The 19,132-nt window shown below is 34.7% G+C and overlaps 1 protein-coding gene across 4 annotated transcripts in view; it reads left to right on the forward strand.

Annotated features, from left to right (window-relative positions):
- Nucleotides 1-19,132, forward strand: part of AGTPBP1 (ATP/GTP binding carboxypeptidase 1) — a 147,096-nt gene that overhangs the window by 27,336 nt on the left and 100,628 nt on the right. For all 4 annotated transcript variants that reach the window (XM_054582945.1, XM_054582944.1, XM_054582946.1 and 1 more), the window contains 4 exons: nucleotides 8,757-8,881; nucleotides 14,288-14,355; nucleotides 18,084-18,147; nucleotides 18,542-18,688. In XM_054582945.1, the coding sequence (XP_054438920.1) occupies nucleotides 8,757-8,881; nucleotides 14,288-14,355; nucleotides 18,084-18,147; nucleotides 18,542-18,688 (404 nt within the window). The remainder of the gene's footprint in view (nucleotides 1-8,756; nucleotides 8,882-14,287; nucleotides 14,356-18,083; nucleotides 18,148-18,541; nucleotides 18,689-19,132) is intronic.

Raw genomic sequence — 19,132 nt, forward strand, 5'->3', positions numbered from 1 at the left:
GTCTTATCCATTGTACCAAAAGTACTTATTAAAGCCATCTGTGATTTTTCTAAACTTTATTGAGATATAATTATTGTACAACAAATACATAGTACAGTTTGGTAAGTTTGGACTATGTATATCTGTGAAACTATCCTCTCAGTCAAAATACTAAAGTATTCATCATTCGTTTCCTGTTACCCTTTTGTAATCCTTCCTTCCTGCCCCATCCCTCACTTGAGGCAATCACTGATCTACTTTCTTTTTTTGTGTTTCTAGAACTTTATATAAACGGAATTATACTGTATGTCTTTTTGAGATGTGGGGCTGGGACATAGGGGTGTGTGACTGGCTCCTTTTACCCAGCATAGTTATTTTGAGATTCTTCTCTTGTAGTGTGTCTCAATGATAATTATACTTATTAAGATTACTAAGTAGTATTTTCTTGAGTAGATATACTGCAATTTGTTTATTCATATTGTGAACATTTGGGTTGTTTTGTTTCCAGTTTTTAGCTATCACAAATAAGGCTAGTTTTTATCACAATACTAGTTTTTATTTGGCCTTATGCTTTCTTTTCTCTTGGTCAAATACCTAGGATTGCAATGAATAACATAGTAGGTCTATGTTTCTTTTTAGGAACCTACCAACAGCCTACTAAACTGCCAAAGACATTACATCTTACACTTCTTCTAGTAGTATGTGAAAATTCTAGTTTTTTACATTCTTTTTTAAAGTATATTTTATTGATTATGCTGTAACAGTTCCATTTTTTCCTCCCTTTTCTCCCCCTCTGCCCTACAACCCCCCCTCCCTCCAGCAGTTCCACCCTTAGTTTTTGTCCATGGTTTGCACATATAAGTTCTTTGGCTTCTCCATTTCCTATACTATTCTTAACCTCCCTTCGTCTATTTTGTGCCTACCAATTATGCTTCTTATTCTCTGTACTTTTTCCCCAACACTCCTACTCCAACTCCTACTGATAACCCTCCATGTGATCTCCCTTTCTGTGATTCTGTCCCTGTTCTAGTTGTTTGCTTAGTTTGTTCTTTTTGTTTTTTAGGTTCATTTGTTGATAGTTGTGAGTTTGTTGACTAGTTTTTTACATTCTCACCAACACTTGGTATGGTTATTCTTTTTAAGTTTTTAAATTCTTATGGCCATTGTTTTAACATTGTAGCCATTATAGTAGGGGTGTATTGATATCTCATTCTGCTTTTAATTTGAATTTCCATAATTACTAATGATGTTGAGCATCTTTTCATGTACTTACTTGCTTTCAGCATATCTTATTTGGTGAAGTATCTTTCTGAATCTCCCTTTTTAAAAATTGATTTGTTTTTATTATTGAGTTTTAGAAGTTTTTATGTGTTATACATACAATTCCTTTAATAGATTTATAGACATTTTCTCCCAGTCTTGACTTTTCATATTTTAAACATAGTCTTTTAAAGTTTAGAAGTTTTTAAATTAGGTGATGTACATTTTATTTATTTGTTCTTTAATGGATAATGCTTTTAGAGTTGTATGTAATAAATACATGCATAATCCATGTTTACCAAAGTTTTCTTCTAGAAGTTTCGTAGTTTTAACATTTAGGTCTGTGCTCAACTCTGAGTTAAGCTTTATACATGGTGTGAGGTATGACTAAAGTTCTTTTTGGCATATGTATATCTAGTTGTTCTAGCACCATTTTTGGAATGACTATTCTTTCTCCATTGAATTGCCTTGGTTCCTTTGTCAAAAATCAGCTGCCCACGTATGCATGGATCTGTTTTTGGACTCTGTTTTGTTGCATTGATCTAGAGGGCTGTCTTACTGACATTACCTCACTGCCTGGATTGCTGTAGCTTTATAATGGTTCTTGAAATTGTATTAGTCCACCAACTTTGTTCTTTTTTTTCAAAGTTTGCCCTTTTTTAGGTTCCTTTGTATTTCCATAGGATTTTTTTTGCATCAGTTTGACAATTTCTACATAGTAGTTTGCTGTGATTTTGATTTATTCTATAGATAAGTTTGGGGAGAATTGACTTTTAACATTGAGTCTGCTTATCCTCGAACATGGTATATCTCTTTTATTTGTGATCTTCTTTAATTTCTTCTGGCAGTATTTTGTAGTTTTTGGTGTACAGGTCTTTTATGTTGTTTGTCAGGTTTATTCCTATTATGTCCTGCAAAAATAATAGCTCTTTGGGGGTCTCCAGTAATTTTAAGAGTACAGAGGTAGTACGAGTTTTCTTCCAAAGTTGAGAACTTCTGACTTGGCCTACATTAACTTCTGTATTAAGCTAAAAATGAAGCCAAGGGTTACCTTAAACCATCCTTGTTCTTTTGAAGTCTTTTTTTCTTTCTGTTGCTCTGATTGGGTGTTTTTTCCCACCTTGCCTTCCAACTTGCTGATTTGATCCTTTGCTTCCTCTAGCCTGCTTTTAATTCCTTCTAGTGTATTTTTTATTTTAGATATTGCATTCTTTATTTCCAATTGGCTTTACTGAGGTTGATTTCGAGTTTCATGCCATTTTGATCCAAGAAAATGTTTGATATGTTCATTTTCTTGAATTTGTTAAGACTTATCCTGTATCCTACCATGTGGTCTATCTTTGAGAGTGATCTTGTGTTTGAGAATGGTTCTTATTCATGGACTCTGTCTTTTTTCATGCTGATGTACTTCTCCCCAAGTTCCTTAAAATTCTCACTTAGTTCCTTGAGCATCCTGATAACAATCACTTTGAACTTTATGTCTGATAAATTGCTTGCCTCAGTTTCAGTTAGCTCTTTTTTGTAGGGGTTCTTCCTTTTCTTTCATTTGGGGGTTGTTTCTTTGTCTTCCCATTTTAGCTGTTCTTGTTTGTTTCTATGTATTAGATAGATCTGATTTGATTCCCTATCTTCATGGGGTGGCTTTCTGTGTGGGAATCTGTGGGTATCAGTGGTGCAGGCTCCTTGATTTACTTAGCTAGATGCTCTAGGAATGCCCCTTGTGCAGTTTATTTGTGCTCTGCTTTTGTTTTTTTGTCTTGATTGTTGTTGGCCTATTTGTTGGTGGGCTCTCCCCTCTGGCTGGCTGGCTGGCTGAGAGGCTCAACCCCAACCATGTCTTTTATGCTGTTGTATTGGTGCTGACAGGACAAAGCAAAACAACACAGAAAACAAAACTCACACAAGCAAACCCCCCCAAAACAAAACCAAAACCAAAACCAAAAACAAACCTAACAGCAGCAGCAAAATCAATGACAAAAGAGCAAAAAATAATGAAAGTGTAAAGAGAAATAGAATGTTACAAGGAAAATTAGAATAAAGGAAAGAAAAATGTGTATGAGAGGATATAAGGAAGAGAAACCATAAGAGTAAGGAATAGAAACAGGAAATCACCACAAAAGAACAAAGAAAGGGAAATAAATAAAGTTAAAAAAATGAAAAAAGGAAGAAGGCAAAACGGAAAGAAGAAATGGAAGAGTAAAATATGAGATTTGAAAGAACGATAAAAATAAAATTAAAGAAAAAACGATAAAAAGCTATGCTAAGGAAAGTGTAATGAAAATAATGAAAAATATCAAAGATTTCATCTTAGCAGAGTTCAGTGTTTGCCTGCCGGGTTCTCCCTCTGGATACAACTCTGATGTTATCTGAAGCCGGTGAAAGCCAATGTCAGATGCTGTCCATAGCTAGCTGTAGGCAGCTTGTTTGAAGAATCACTCAATGCATAGTTTGTGGCTGATTCCTCTGGGCTTGGCTGCAGCTGGGATGGGCCTGGCTGCTCTGTAAGTCTGGGTTTTTATCAGCATAGGGCACAGGGGTGGGTTTACTAACTACCAAAGGCACCGCTGCAGCTGCCTCCACCTACCTCTCTACCTGCAGTCCTGCCCTTGGTCTTAGTCTAGCCACTGACCTGTCTGTTTCTGAGAGGGCTTCTGGTGGATTGGGAGGATGGGACCCCTGAGTCTCCTGTGAGAGGTCCCATTCAGACTTCAGGGAGCGTAGTGTGTGTGTTCTCCCACCCCCACGCCACATGTCTGAGTCTGTCCCAGATTATTTCCCTGAACTTGGCAGGGCAAAGCCCCTAATAGGTGTCAGGTGGGGCCTCTAGGGCCCAGAGTTTGGGTCTGCTAGAAACCAGGAAGGTGTTTCTAGGCTCTCCTGTGAGGGAAAACACCAGTCTGATTCCTGGGAAAATATATGGAGTGGCTGTGACCTAAAGCTAGTCTTTACCTCCCCTGATCCTGCTTATGTTGCTGTCTCCATAGCAGGAGGTAAGATGCAGGTTGGGGAAAGTAAGAAAGAAGAAAAAAAGATGCAGGGTGTTGTGAGCAAGGTTCCAGAGGGTAGGGGCGATGGGTTTCCTACAGGGTAGGGTAAGTCTTTTTCTCCTGGGAGGGGCTTGCTCTTCTCAATAATAATGGCTGCTGTGGTATGGTGGTGTATCCTGGCACCAACCCAGCTTCTGTTCCCTCACACCTCTCCCCCAAGCCTCCCACTGCAGGCTCTCCTCGTGTGGCTCCAGACTGTGCTGCCCTCCCTTTGCCTCAGCCCAGGGTGAGTGGCTGGGAACGCAAAATCCTTAGAACAAAAGAAAGGAAAAAAAGAAAAAGGTACCTTTGTCTCTTGTGGGCTCTGTCTCTCTCCAGTGAACAAAAAACCTGAGGTCTTCCACTGCTGGATGCTGTGTGGGCGGGTGATCCCATCACTGGTGCTCTGTGCTTGGGAGCCTGGTATGGGGTCCAGGCTTCACCTCTCTCCCAGGGAAGCTCCCACAGCTCAGTGGCAACCTTTGCCCAACCCCCGTAAAGGTGGTGTCAGCCTCTTTTGCGTTTTTGCCCTTGCTACCAGTCTCCAGGTGATTTCTGTTTGTCCTTGATTAAATTGTTTACGTAGTCTTCAGGTAGTCTTCAATTATTTATTTCAGGTGGATGTTCCCCTCTTTATTTTTTTAAAAGGAATTTTAGCATTTTTTAAAAATTTTTATTTATTTAATTTTAGAGAGAGGGGAAGGGAGAAAGAGGGAGAGAAACATCACACACCTTGCCTACTGGGGACCTGTAGGCATGTGCCCTGACTGAGAATTGAAGTGGCGACCCTTTGGTTCGCAGGCCGGAACTCAGTCCGCTAAGCCACACCAGCCAGCGCTGGATGTTCCCCCTCTTTATTTTTATTTTCAGCTTGGTTCCGGGAGGTGGTGCACAATAAATTCTCCACTGCCATCTTGCCATTCTCAATTGAGCTAGACTTTATTGTGTTTAATTATTGCATTAGAAGTAGTCAAAGAAGTATTGTTCTCTTTCAGTTAGAATATTGTTTTCCTTACATATTTAAATATTTCTACAGAAGAATGATAATGAAATTTCTCTTTTTCATGTCCTTTGATTTATGATGGAGAATAAAGTTACGTGTTTAGGATTTTAGGAGAAACAGTAAAAATGTAATTAAAGCAAAATTAATTAAAAGAAAAAGGAAGTTTAAAAAATAGTAATAAATGAGAAACATTTCTGAAAGGTGATAATGCGTTTTGGGAAAAAACCATATTTGAAATTAAATCTTAATTTTTATGCATTCTGTTTAAGCCTAAAACGTTTGTATATTTTTATGGAAATTTTTCTGCCAGATGTTTTTATCTTATTTATGAGAACATCTTTATTTCCTGCAGTTAATTTATGTTTTAAAGTGGAAAAGGTAATAAAATTTATTCATAATTTCAAAATAGGTTGTATAGCCATTGCATTTGCTTGGGAAATTATTTGTTGCAAAGAAAATATCTGTACAGCATTGGGACTTTTGTAATACCCAAGAAATCAAAAGCAGTAGGAGACCACCCTACTGAAACAAATATTTGAGTGGTAATATCTTTAAAATATACATTTGGGAGTTAACTTGATACAGTATTTCCCATTGATCATATTTTTAATTTCATGATTTTCTCACTGTAAAATAATTAAAATTATAAGTGGAACCTCTGGAGGTTGGTCTTTGCCTCATTTTGATTCATTTAAAAAAATTAAGACAGGGAAGAAGCATCTCTTTATTTAAAAAATTTCTGCTTTGTAGTGTAGCTCACATTGTTCATTGAAAAGCTGTACAGTTTTTTTTTTTTTCCAAGTCAAAAAATTAATTCAGATGGTAGAGCTGCCCTCTGGTGTTCATCCTGTGATTCTCTCGACATTAGTGTCAATTGCCTATAGGTTTTAGAGCTGAGTAGGTGGTGGCTAGATTATTTTGCTCAATTTTTATTTTGTAGAAGAAAAAGGTAGAGCTAGAGAGGGAAATTGATATGCCTATGTTCTGAATTTCCACTTGCTTGCCTTCCTTCAAAAAATATATTCATCCACCATTTGTTATTTGAAATATGAGTCTCAGAAAGGAATCACTTAGATGAAACTTAGAGGAAAGTTTTATTTTTTAATAGTGGTATAATTTAATTTAAAATTTTAAGAGTTACTGACCAAACGCCTTTAATCTGGAATGGATATATGTTATGCTTAGATTGTTTTGTATGTTTTTGAATTTTTAAAATCAATTTATTAGTTACTGAAAATACTAATACATGACCTGTAAAAGAAAAATAATTGAATAAAATTAGAAAAACACACTCAATTATTATATTTTTGAATTTTGGTTTCCATAATGCAAATTTCTTTTAAATATGGATCATGGAACTGTTTTTAGATGTATTTTCCCTAGTATGCAGTCTGTGGTATCTTAATACCATTGCTTACCAAAAAGAACTAGAGCTCTCAATAAGAAGAGACTTGGCTCAGAATTTTTTTAGAAATAGATAATGCCAAGTATTTATATAGGAAATGATCTCTCTGCGATTTGCTTCAGAATTAGCCAGTGGGTTGTGTGTGCCTACAGGTAGGCATGTGTGAAAGAAGATTGTCCATGAATTGATAATTGTTGAAGTTGGGTCATGGGTACATGATGGTTCACTATTCTGTTTTGTCTTCTTTTGTTCATGTTTGGTATTTTCCATAATGTTAATGTTTTTGCTCATTCAGATTTACAATAACAGTTTTAAGGAATCATTTCTCTCTTATGAAATATTGGAAGAAAAAGAAAATATATAAAAATGTTAAATTCTTTATTTAAAAATATGAAATATATTTGAAAACCAAAAAGATAGAGCATAATATAATGAACATCTATGTACCAGTCACCCAAGAAATAAAGCTTAAAAATACGATGTGTACAATTGTCTAATAACATTAATCTCCCTTATCTGAATTTGATATTCATCATTTCTATGCGTGTTTGTCTCTCTATGAAACATTTTCTTATGTATTATATATATGCACACACATTAAAGAATATATTGTATTCAGTGTGTATGTGTTAAAACTCTTAATGATGTATTGTACATATCCTTAAAGATTTTACTCTGATCCAGTGTCAGTTTCTTGGTTTTGCTGTTGTTCTGTAGTTAGGTAAAATTTAACCATTGAGGAAACTTGGTGAAAGGTCAGGGATCACTGTACTAGTTTTGCAATTTCTTGTGAGTCTTTATAATTATTTCAAAATAAAAAGTTAAAAAAACTTACTGTGAAATAGATTTTTGGGCAGCAGGAATGAAAGCAGACTAGTTAGGAAGCTGTAATCTAGTGAGAGATGGTGATTGCTTGGATTTGGATAGTAATAGCAGACATGGGTAGAGAAGCAGAAAGATTTGAGATATTGTAGAAATGCAGCTGGTTTTGGGTTGGTCTGTGGGAAAGGAGGTCTGTATTTTTGTCTTGAGCAGCTGATGGTTTCATGTGAGTTTGGGAAAGACTGGGAAAAGAATAGGCTCAGAGAAGGAAACTTTTTTATGTTGGGCTTGTTAGATTGGGTAAACTATCAGAAACTGAGGCTGGAGTTGAATGTAGGAACCAGGCAGTATATAAATGATAATTACAGCTGTGGGATTAGATGAGACCACTCAGAGCAGAAGAGTGGAGCGAGTGAAGAGATGAGAGCTGGGTATCAGGATAGAGCCGTAGGGGGAGATGTCAGGGTCTAGATGCAGGGGTTTCCAACCTGCGGCCCACAGGACATATGCGGCCCAGTATGGCTACGAATGTGGCCCAACACAAAATTGTAAATTTACTTAAAATATTATGAGATTTTTTTTGGTGATTACATGTCACAATGTATTTAATGTGTTGCCCAAGACAACTCTTCTAGTGTGGCCCCAGAGATGCCCAAAGATTGGATACCTCTGGTCGAGGTTTGTCAGAGGAACAGCCAATGGAGGACATCTGGAAGAAGTATGGTGATAAGAAGAAAATCAGGAGAGAATGGAGTTATTGAGGCCCAAAGAAGAAAGTGTTTTTAGAAAGAGGGCACTGTCTGATTTGGATAGGACTGAGATACTGAGTATGATGAGGAAAGAAGCAACCAGGAGGTTTTGGGAAGACCTCAGGGTGCTGAAGGCAAACTAGTAGTTTGAAAAAGTAAACATTATGTGAGGAAATTGAGAGAGAAAATCCAGACATTCAGGGTGTAGGAGAGAAACGGGGTAGCTAGTGAGAGCTCCTAGATCATATTAGCGTGCTGATGTGTATGATCCAGTTGAAAGGGAGAGAAGATGGTGAATCAGAAATATTAATGGATGGAGTAAATACATTGAAAATTCAGGAAGCCTGGGATTAGGAGGAGGGGTTGTTCTTTGAGTTTCAATATATCAGCCAAATAGAGTCCTTGAAATGCAAGTCAGAGTGCATCACTCTTGTGCGCATACACTTCCCATTTCACTTAGTATAAAAACAGTGGTCTTTATATACCCTAATTTAAAGTAATATTCTTTTTAGCCTTACCAATAATTCTCGGATTGTTGGACTCCTGGCTCAGCTGGAGAAGATCAATGCTGAATCTACAGAATCAGATACTGCCCGATATGTCACATCAAAAATTCTTCATCTGGTTCAAAGTCAAGGTAAGCTTTAATTTCTTGTTTTTGGAATGCTTTTTTAATTTCTTTAAAAGTGGATGCTAAGAATATTTAAACTTTTGGTAGATGATTTTCTGTAAAAATTGAACTTTCTCAAATAGGCTCAAGAAGTAGAAAATGGAATAACTGGAAGAGATTAATCTTCAAAGCATTGTTTCTAAAAACTGATGATTTTACTTATGTATGAATTTCTCCCCCACCACCCATCAATATTCAAACACCTAATTCTAGTGCTGCTTGTTCTAGGATGTTGACAAAATATTCCAGATAACATATAACATTGGTTGTTAGTGTGGTTCCCACTTTGAAATGCAGACTCTGTCATTCAATGGCTGGGTGACCTTAGGGAGGTTTTGAATCTCCAGGAATTAGCTGTACCATTTCTGAAATAGAGATAAGAGATATCTATTATTATTATGGTTTTATGAGTTTATGAGTAATTATTATGAGTTTTATATGAGGAGAATGTAAAAAGAATGGTAAAAATATTCAATAAATGATATCTTTATTATATGAAGCTAGTATTACTGCATTGGTATCAAAATATTGATAGAGTACAAGAGAAAAAAAGTGTTGATTTTGCACTTAGGTTACATAAATGTGAAAAATTCCAAATATTAGTGAATTAAGTCTGATTATACATTAAGAGATAAATATCAGTGCAAAAGAACACTAATTTCAGGAATGTAAAATGGTTTAATAAGAGGAGATATACCTCAACTGATTCTCAAAAAAGGAATTTGTTTCTAAAACATGTACTTGATTAAAAAAACAACAACAAACCTGAGTTTTCTTTTTTACATAAAGGTAACACCCAGCTACCTTAATATGTAACAGTGACACTGAGGCATTCTGTTAAAATTAAGATCCAGACAATTCACATTTAATATTCTATGTTCAATTTTTTATTTTGTTATTATGGAAGTTCAGGTCATTGAAGTAAGATGTTTAGTAGGCATTTACTGTGTTTAGGAGCTTTAGTATCTATTAATCCTTCTTTGTTGTCAGAGACCTTTGATTTTTTTTGATAATTTTCTCCTGTGCAACCCATGTGTGTAGAGGGTAGTTGACAGTACTCCCAAACTCACGCAAGGTCTCTAATAGATTGTACTTGTTTTTAGCAAAATCTAAAATACCTGCACCTTTTAATTCAGAAAGTCACTGTACTATATTCTAGCCTTTGGAAATACGCTTATCAACTAAGGCCGATAGATGTACAAGGATGTTCATTGTATTAGTGCAAAGATAGATGTACCAAGTATATTCACTGTATTATTCTAAAAACAAAACAAAAAACCAACACACAACATCCCTCAGATCTATAGATAACATTTGGGTACACTGCTTCCACTACTGTAGACTTCCCATTACAGCCTGGAAGCTCTTAACTTGAACATTACTGCTAAAAATGCCCCCAGCCATGCCATTTCCAGACTGCCCTTCTCTCCACTTTGCCAGCACCACTGGGGAGTCTAACTCCTAATATTGACTCCTGGGGTTGTGTAATACAATGACTGTTTAGAGTACCTTAGATTAACCAGTCAACACAATATGAGTTAGTAGTGAAAGATTTTCCCTTTTTACATTCCTCATCTTTTACTGTCTTCTTTTGTGCAATCTGTTGATTTTTAGATTTATTTATTGATTTTTGAGAGAGATAGACAGACAGAAACATCCATTTGTTGTTCCACCTATTTATGCATTCATTGGTTGTTTCTTGTATGTGCCCTGACTGACTATCAAACTCACAACCTTGGTGTATCAGGGTGGCACTCCAACCAACTGAATTACCTGGGTAGAGCATTGATTTTTGTAACCTAAAAAAAAAATTAAAAAAAAAAATTTTTTTTTTTTGTTATTTTCTTAGTGGTTCCTGAAGGGATTACAATATGCATTGTATTAAAATGAATTTTAGATTAAGACTAACAATTCTGGGAAAACATTGAAACTTTTTTCTAATATATCACTATTTTTTTCACTCCTGTTATTGTTGTTATATGTGTTATATTTATACTTGTTAGAAACCCAATAATACAATGTTATAATTATTGTTTTATGCCTTGTAAAGAAGTTAGGGGGAAAAAAGTGAAAAATTCAGTAGCTTTGAACGAAGGGAGGGAGAAGGCTGAGATTTGTGTCCTGGAGAGTTATCTGCATTTTATATGTGACTATGAGAGTGTCCTGTGAAAATGATTAAGTGCATTCACAATTATAATTTTTATGTTGTCTTGATGAATTTACCATCTTATCATTATGGAATGTGCTTCTTTATCTCAGGTAGTTTTTTTTGTCTTGATGTTTATTTTTTCTGATAATAGTATAGCCCCTCCAGCTTTCTTATGGTTGTTGTTTGCATGCTATAACTTTTCCCATTCTTTTTCTTTGAACCTATTTGTATCTTTGAACCTAAACTCTGTCTTCTATAGACAGCAGTTTGACATTCTCTGCCTTTTCATTTTAGCACTTACTTTGTTAACGTTTATTGTAATGTTGTTTAGACTTAGGTTTGTACACTTTTTGTTTTTATTCTTTGTTTCTGCCTTGGGACCTTATAGATCTATTTATATTTACCACTTCAGCTATAGTTTTTATATGTATCACATCTATATACATTATAAACACTGTAAGACAGTTTTTGTTTTACACAGTTGTGTATATTTTAAAGACATTAAGAAGAAAAAGAGTTTTTATATTTATCAGATATTTACCATTTCTAAAGCTCTTTATTTTTTTCTAAAGATGTGAGTTTGATCTGGTGTCATTTCCCTTTTGCCTATAGAATTTCCTCCAGCATTTCTAGTAGCTCAGGTCTGCTGTGGAAGATCATTTTTTTTTCTTTTATCTGACAGTGGGTTTATTTTGCCTATTTCTTGAAGGCTGTTTTTACTTGATGCAGAAATCTGTGTTGACAGTTTTTGTCTTTCAGTACTATACAGTGTACTTAAAATAGTGCTTCCACTATTTTGTGGTTTCCATAATTTCAAATGAGACATCTGCTGTTTTTGAATCTTTGTTTTTCTGAAAGTAATATATATTTTTTCCTCTGGTTGATTTCAGGATTTTCCTTTAGTTTTGGTTTTGAAAAGTTTGGGTGTCGTTTCCTTAATATTTATTCTGCTTGGAATTTGCGAACTTCCTGAATCTGTACACTTGTGTTTTTACCAAATTTGGGGAAGTTTTGGTTGTTCAAATTTTTTTACTTACTCATTCTCTATTTTTCTGGGACTGCAATTATACATATGTTGGACTTTTGGAGATTGTTTCAGCAGCCTTTTGAGGCTCAGATTTTTCAATCTTAATGCTCTTGTTTAGACTTGATGATTTCTGATTTTGTATCTTCAAGTCCACTGCCTCTTTCCTCTGCATTCTGCCATTATGTCTCTCTGATTATTTCAGTAATTATATTTTTCTTTCCTAAAATGTGCATTTTCTTGATAAATGATTTGTATATCCTGCTATGGTTTTATTTCTTTTAATTGGTTGTGAGGTTATTTTTCTTATTGTCATTGATCATAGTTATAATAGGTGCTTTAAAATTTTTGTCTGCTAAATATAACATTTTGATCATTAAAGGTGTTGAAGAAAGCATGTAGTGGTTTAAGAACTCAGATGGACTCTGTTTAAAAAAAAAAAAAGGCCAAGAGAGGAAGCAGTAGTCAGCAATGTTAAGTAACAGAGAGGTTAGTTAAAATAAAGACATTTTTGATTTGATAATAAGTTATTGGTCATAAGGAGTACTTTTAAGTGGTGAGGTTAGAAAGAAGATTATAATATCTTGTAATGTGAGTGGCAAAGGAAGTAATGACAGGGAGTACAGACTGTTTGTTTGAGGAGCCTCACTGAGAAAGAAAGAAGAGTGGGAGATAGAGGGGGAGGCAATATAAAATCAGGCTTGTTAAATATGTGGAAATATAAACAGTATGTCAATAGAAGTTGAATCTCTACTCATGAATAGGTAGAAAGGATGGTATCTGGACCTGAGATGATGGATGATAGCATGAGATTCTTAGTTTAAAAATAAATATGAATCTAATATCCAGCATATTTATATTGTAGGGAATATTGATAGTTGCCATAATAACATTATACCATGATCTCTCTGCAGTACATTAGTACATTAGTCCCTATTTTTAATAACTTCTAATTTAGAGTAACTTAATTTTCAGAAGGATATCTGACTAATGATTTCTTAAGTTTCAACCAGTTCTGAGATTTTGTGGCTTGTATTGGACATTCCATGTTTCATGTTCTTATGAAATTGAAGATGTATAATTTGCATGTGTTAGAACTATACCACATGTAACTCTTTGCTCATGCACAAGGGAAGCTGAACAGGATTTGCTTTGGGCAGAAATAGAACATTCTGAAGGCCAGGTATCACTCCACCCCCCCTGCCCCGCTCATCAGGGCTTCAGTGCTCATTGTTATGTTCTAAAATACCCTTGACTATCCCCATATGGAACAAATTTGGTACTACCAGGCTCTTGAACTTTATTGTATATGTGCTGTATTTAGAATAGATTGTGCTCTCTTTTAAAAATCTCAAAATGTGAAATGGACATTTTCATCCTGTATTAAAAGAGTTTCTGACACTAATATTTAGGTGTGAAAAGTTGGAGAAGGGAAGTAAATATCTTTTGCAACAGTCTTGTTCAAAGAATAATTCCTGTGACTCAAAATAAATGTATTAAATCAGGAAAGACTGGAAGCTTTGGATTCAGAAGCATCTTTGGGTCACCTGGTCTCTTAGTTGCTTGATGACTTAGTGCAGATTTTTTCTTTCTGAATTTAAATTTTTGATGTATGAAAAGTAGTTTTTTTCCCGGGATGGGGGCACAGTGAGTCATAAATGAGGCATGTGGTAAAACAAACACAGTAGTAAATACTGGTTCCTTTCTTAAATGTTGACCTGTGATCTACCTTTCTTTTGTTAATCAAAGGAGAATAATTGTGGAGAAGCTTTAATTTTGTTATTGTATGATTCAGAATTTTAAAATAGTACTAATTCAATGAAAACATTTAAAATGGTACTAGATTTCTGTTTTTATCAGTTTGATGGAAGGAAGATGAAAAAGAGGGCCTGACATTACACTCCTTTCTCACCTCCAGTTCTGGTACTGGCACTATGTTAGTGATTTTAAGATTTCAGATGGACATCCAGGGAGTCACCTAGTACCTAATAGGAGCCGTGATGAAGTACGGGGAAGATCTCGTGAACCTGGAAGTCTCCAGAGAGTAGAATTAGCAACATCAGAGGAAGGAACACATAAGAACCAATTTAGAATGTTTATTGGACCCACGGAGACTTGTTTATTCTATGTTAGCTGTCTAATAAAACTACATGTAATTTTATTTTATGTTTTAGAAGAAATTCTTTTTTCTGCTTTTCAGAAAAAACAAGGAGAGAAATGACAGCCAAAGGTTCTACAGGAGTGGAGGTTCTACTGTCAACATTAGAGGTAAATCACTTACCGACTTTATATAACTATTAATATCAACCAGTACTGAAGAAAGAAATATAAATGAAGTATAGAATTTTTATCCTAGAGGTGAAGCCAATGAATGGAAGTTTGTTTTATGTTTTAAATTAACATTTTGAATGGTGATAAAAACTTTATAATATATATTAGGTAAACTGCTAAGTACATTACCCTATAGTTATCATGATAAACATATATTTTTAAAAAATCTTTACATGCCATTCTAGTTGGTAATAGAAAATAAACCATTAGCTGGAGATAAGTCTTTAGCTTAAAGTAAATGATTGGTATTAGAAATTCTCATTTATTTTGTTATGTCAGCTGGTATATATTTGTGATTTAATTTACTACTTATATTGGTTGAATAACTATTATGTTTATAATAATTAAATTTCTGTGTCAGTGTAAAAGTTTTGCGTGGAACATCAGGATATATTCAAATCATTATATTTTATTCAGTGCAGTATTAATAACAGGAGGTAAGTACCGTTGTACACCTTAAATTTACACAATGTTATATATCAAAATATATCTCAATAGAACTAGAAAAAAAGAACAAGGAGTGAGTACATGTTTGTTGATAGGAATTACTTCCTATCAAAAATGACATAAAGCTGTTATTCTAAATTGATCTGTCAGTTTAAAACAGTCTCAGTAAAGATACTGGTTTTTTTTCCTCTAGTTCAATGGGAAAATAATAAGCAAGAAAAGAAAGGCTATTTCTCTTCTTTCTAGAAAGAAGAGAAATGAGAAAGCACCAGTCCCACCAAATATCAGAGAACATTATAAAACTTTAGAAATTATATGTGAGTAAGTGATAGACATCAGTGTAATAGAATAAAAAAATCCAAAACTAAATTAAAATGCTTATGGGAATTTAGTACTACTTAATAGAAGGTAGCATTTCAAATCAATGAAGGATAGAATGATTACTTAATAAGTGGAGCTGGGACAAATTGGTAGCCATGCAGGAAGGCATAATGTTTGATCCTAACTTCCTACACCAAAATAAATTCCATATCAAGCAAATACCTAAGCATGGAAAATAAAATCTTAGTACTAGAGGAAGTAATGAGAGGAATTTTAAAATAATTTCACAATAGAGAAGGCTTTTCTAAGTAAAACAAAGGAGCTGTGAAAGAAAAGATTGATAAATTCAACTACATCAACAAAAGTGCATGGGGAAAAAACACCAGACACTAGGCAAACTGAGGAAAAATAATTCAACTTGTATAGTTTTTTTTTAAATCCTTCCCTGAGGACATGCCCATTGATTTTAGAAAGAAGGGAAGGGAGGGACAGAGAAAGGGAGAGAAATGTAGATGTAAGAGAGGATCATTGATCAGTCATCTCTCATATACCAGGGACTGAATCCATAATCCAGGCATATCTCCTGACCACGAATCGAACCTGTGACCTTTCTGTTTATGGGATGATGCTCCAACCAATAGAGCCACACCAGCTAGGGCCAATTTGTATAATTTCTTTAACATATAAAGAACCTCCACAAATTACTAAGGGAAAACTCAACCCAATATGAAAATATTTAAAAGTTATAAACAGATAGTTCCCAGCAAAAGAAACACAAATTGCACTTAAGATTGAGCATCATTTTGGTTTTTTCTCCCCTGTTTGCTCATGTCACAAATTATTAAGGTCAACAGAGGTAGGAGGTGGCAAATTACATTTGGGAGACCTGTCTCGATAAGGCCTAGATATAACAGTGCAACTTCCATTCAGGTTACAATAGCCTGAGATCAGTCACACAGCTGAAACCTAATTGGCTAAAAAATCCATTTAGTTTTTTCCATAAAGTAAAAGATGCATTTTTCATTTTCACCAATAACTTTATTGATTTGGGTATTTTGAGTATGTTGGCTGTCTCCTGCGTGTTATAACTTTGATTGTTTTCAGTTAATGTCTCAATTTAGTCGCTATGAACTTCAACTGGTCTACCCAACCGTGGAGCATTGTCCAGCGAGAAATCTCTAGCATGAAACTTCACAAACCACTTTTGACATGTTCAATCAGTCATAGCACTTTCTCTATACACTGCACAAATCTTATTTTGGCATTTCAGTTGTGTTGTTTACCTTTCTTGAAATAATAAAACATAATATACTGGAAATGTTGCATATTTTCTTCCATCGATAATATTAAAATGGTGACACAAAAATTCACCAATTTTGATTTTTTTTAAGGGCATAATGATATGACAGCTGTCACAATGCAATCTAACAAAATTGTTTCAAATGAAGTTCAAGACAACTAAGCACTGTTAGAGCCCATCCTATGGAAAAACCCAAATGAACTTTTTGGTCAACCCAATGCAAAAGGGCTGGAAAATGTGGTTTGGCTCTGAATCTAAGAAGAAGATGAAATCAGTTTTGCCAAACACAGAGCAGTAGTGCTGCCACAATCCATGCTTCTCTCTCTGTCTCTTTTTTTAAAAAAATTTTTATTGTATTTTTTTCATTACCTTCTCTTTAATAAACATCTGTCCCCTAATTCCAAATTCCTCCTCATTGAGTCAGTGGTCCAATTAACACCTACAATGCTAAGACAAGGGTCTCTGGTTATGTACGGTCCCCCATCGGGTCTGGATGGAGCTTTTTGGTTCCATCAGTCTGTGAGCTAAAATGCTTATATAGAGACAACACTCAATTTCCTTTTGGAAAGAGGAAGAGTAAGAGTCCTACGCCAGTTACTGATGCACAGCAATTCAGAATGTCCTCTATATGACATTGTAAAATTCTCTACTCTGGAGGTGAGGCAGTTACTTGAATATGCCATGCTTCTGTTGTCTGTGTGTGTTTTTTTTCCCAATTCAAACATTGCTTTTAATAAGAGAAATATGAAGTACAGTGTTCAAACATTTTTTTAAATTAGATTGGTTGTGCAATCTTTGGGAAATAGTTCCTTCTCTATATTGTTGGTAGAGTGTACATTGCTCTATGAAGGGGAATTTAGTAATATCTATCAAAATACTCATATTCTTTGACCCAGAAATTTCAGTAGTTTATCCCAGATATAGCTGTAATTAGTCCCATGTAAGTATATGTAGTTTTTATTGCAATTTTTTTAATAGCAAAAGATTTTTAAAAATCTCATTTGCTACATAAACAGTGGTTACATAAACGATGGCTTAGCCATGTAATGGAATATTTTCTGTAGTCCTTAAAAAGAATGAAGAAACTGTTTACTGATATATACAAATATCACTGTACAAAACAGTATCTACATAGGGCAGTATTTGGAGAAACCTGTTTATACGCATCTATTTATAATATATGGATTTCTTTTATGAGTGCATATTATGTTTAGGTAGGTATGTAGAACTGATAAGCAGTTGCCTTTTGAGAAGGGAGCTAGGTGACTGGGTAGGCACCATTTAGACATTGTAGTTACTTTTACATTTTGATTGATTTATTTGTATTGTCTGTTTGGGAGAAGATAAACCAAATGACAAATTCCTCTTGTAAAAATGTTGACACTATGAAAATAATAGCTCAGATTATTGGCAGAAATTCTTACGGACAAGGAGAGACTGAAGTGATAAGTGAGACTAGTAGAAACCTGAAACATTTGTTCTTAGAGAAATTAGAAAGGTCTCCTGTAAAACGTAGGTGGTTCCCAATAGGAAGAAAAAAATTTGGAAATTACGAATTAACAGTGGCTTAATAAAGCAAATAAACTGTCTATTTCAGAACACGAAAGATCTTCAAACTACAATTAATATCTTAAGCATTCTTGTTGAGCTGGTGTCAGCTGGTAAGTTTTTTTGTCTCAATTTCTATTTATAAATAGCGATCAACAATGTGTTGTGTACTTTTCGAGGAATTCTCTGATAGTCTCTTAGACGCTATTTTGAGTATTGGAATTTGGAAACTGACAGGTCATACACTTGTTGTTGCTTTGATTTTGGTATCTTCCAGTGTTCCTCAAACTACCCCTGAAGGCTTGAACATAGAATTTTGGCATTCCTTATATTTACTCTCTGTACTATTTTCTAACTAAAATAAATGAAATAAAACAAAAATTTGTATGGTATCTGTTTGATTTCAGAAGCCATTACTTTAAATATTTCTTGAATGCTAATAACTTGTGATATCTGATATGATATGGGAAAATTTGCTGTTTAAACAATTTTTTAAAAATTGTTTAGGTGGAGGTCGAAGAGCTAGTTTCTTAGTGGCCAAAGGTGGTTCCCAAATATTGTTACAGCTACTTATGAATGCCAGCAAAGAATCTCCCCCAAATGAGGAATTAATGGTGCAGATTCATTCTATCCTTGCAAAGATTGGACCAAAAGGTAAGGGTTTCATTCACATGATTATAAAATCTAGTAGTATCCTTGTGACATGGATTCTCTGTGCTTTGAAACTGGTAAATTTTTAAATCTAAAATGCTAGGCTTTTCCCTGGCCTTACTCATGGAGTGTTCTCTAAAGTCAGTTAGTGATCTGCAAGAATTGAGATTCCTAAATTCATGAGGAATTCCATTGTATGTGGTGGAAAAAAGAAGAAATTTAGGCCAAAATGACACAAGTGTGTCTTGGTGTCTGTGTGTGTCTGCGTGTGTGTATGTGTGTGTGTGTGTAAAGGATACACACGACATGGATATTGTTGAGGCTAGAAGAAGGAAGCATAAATAGGAATGCTTTGATGAGCATGGAAGTAAAATGTGTTTGCTTTTCATTAACAGCCATAGTTTTACTGCATGGTCTTAATGCCCAAAAAACTTAACAGTCTAGTTA

The sequence above is a fragment of the Pteronotus mesoamericanus genome, unplaced genomic scaffold, assembly GCF_021234165.1.
Source record: "Pteronotus mesoamericanus isolate MK-2021 breed Mesoamerican mustached bat unplaced genomic scaffold, CSHL_Meso_final contig_73, whole genome shotgun sequence".
In the NCBI taxonomy this organism is placed as follows: domain Eukaryota; kingdom Metazoa; phylum Chordata; class Mammalia; order Chiroptera; family Mormoopidae; genus Pteronotus; species Pteronotus mesoamericanus.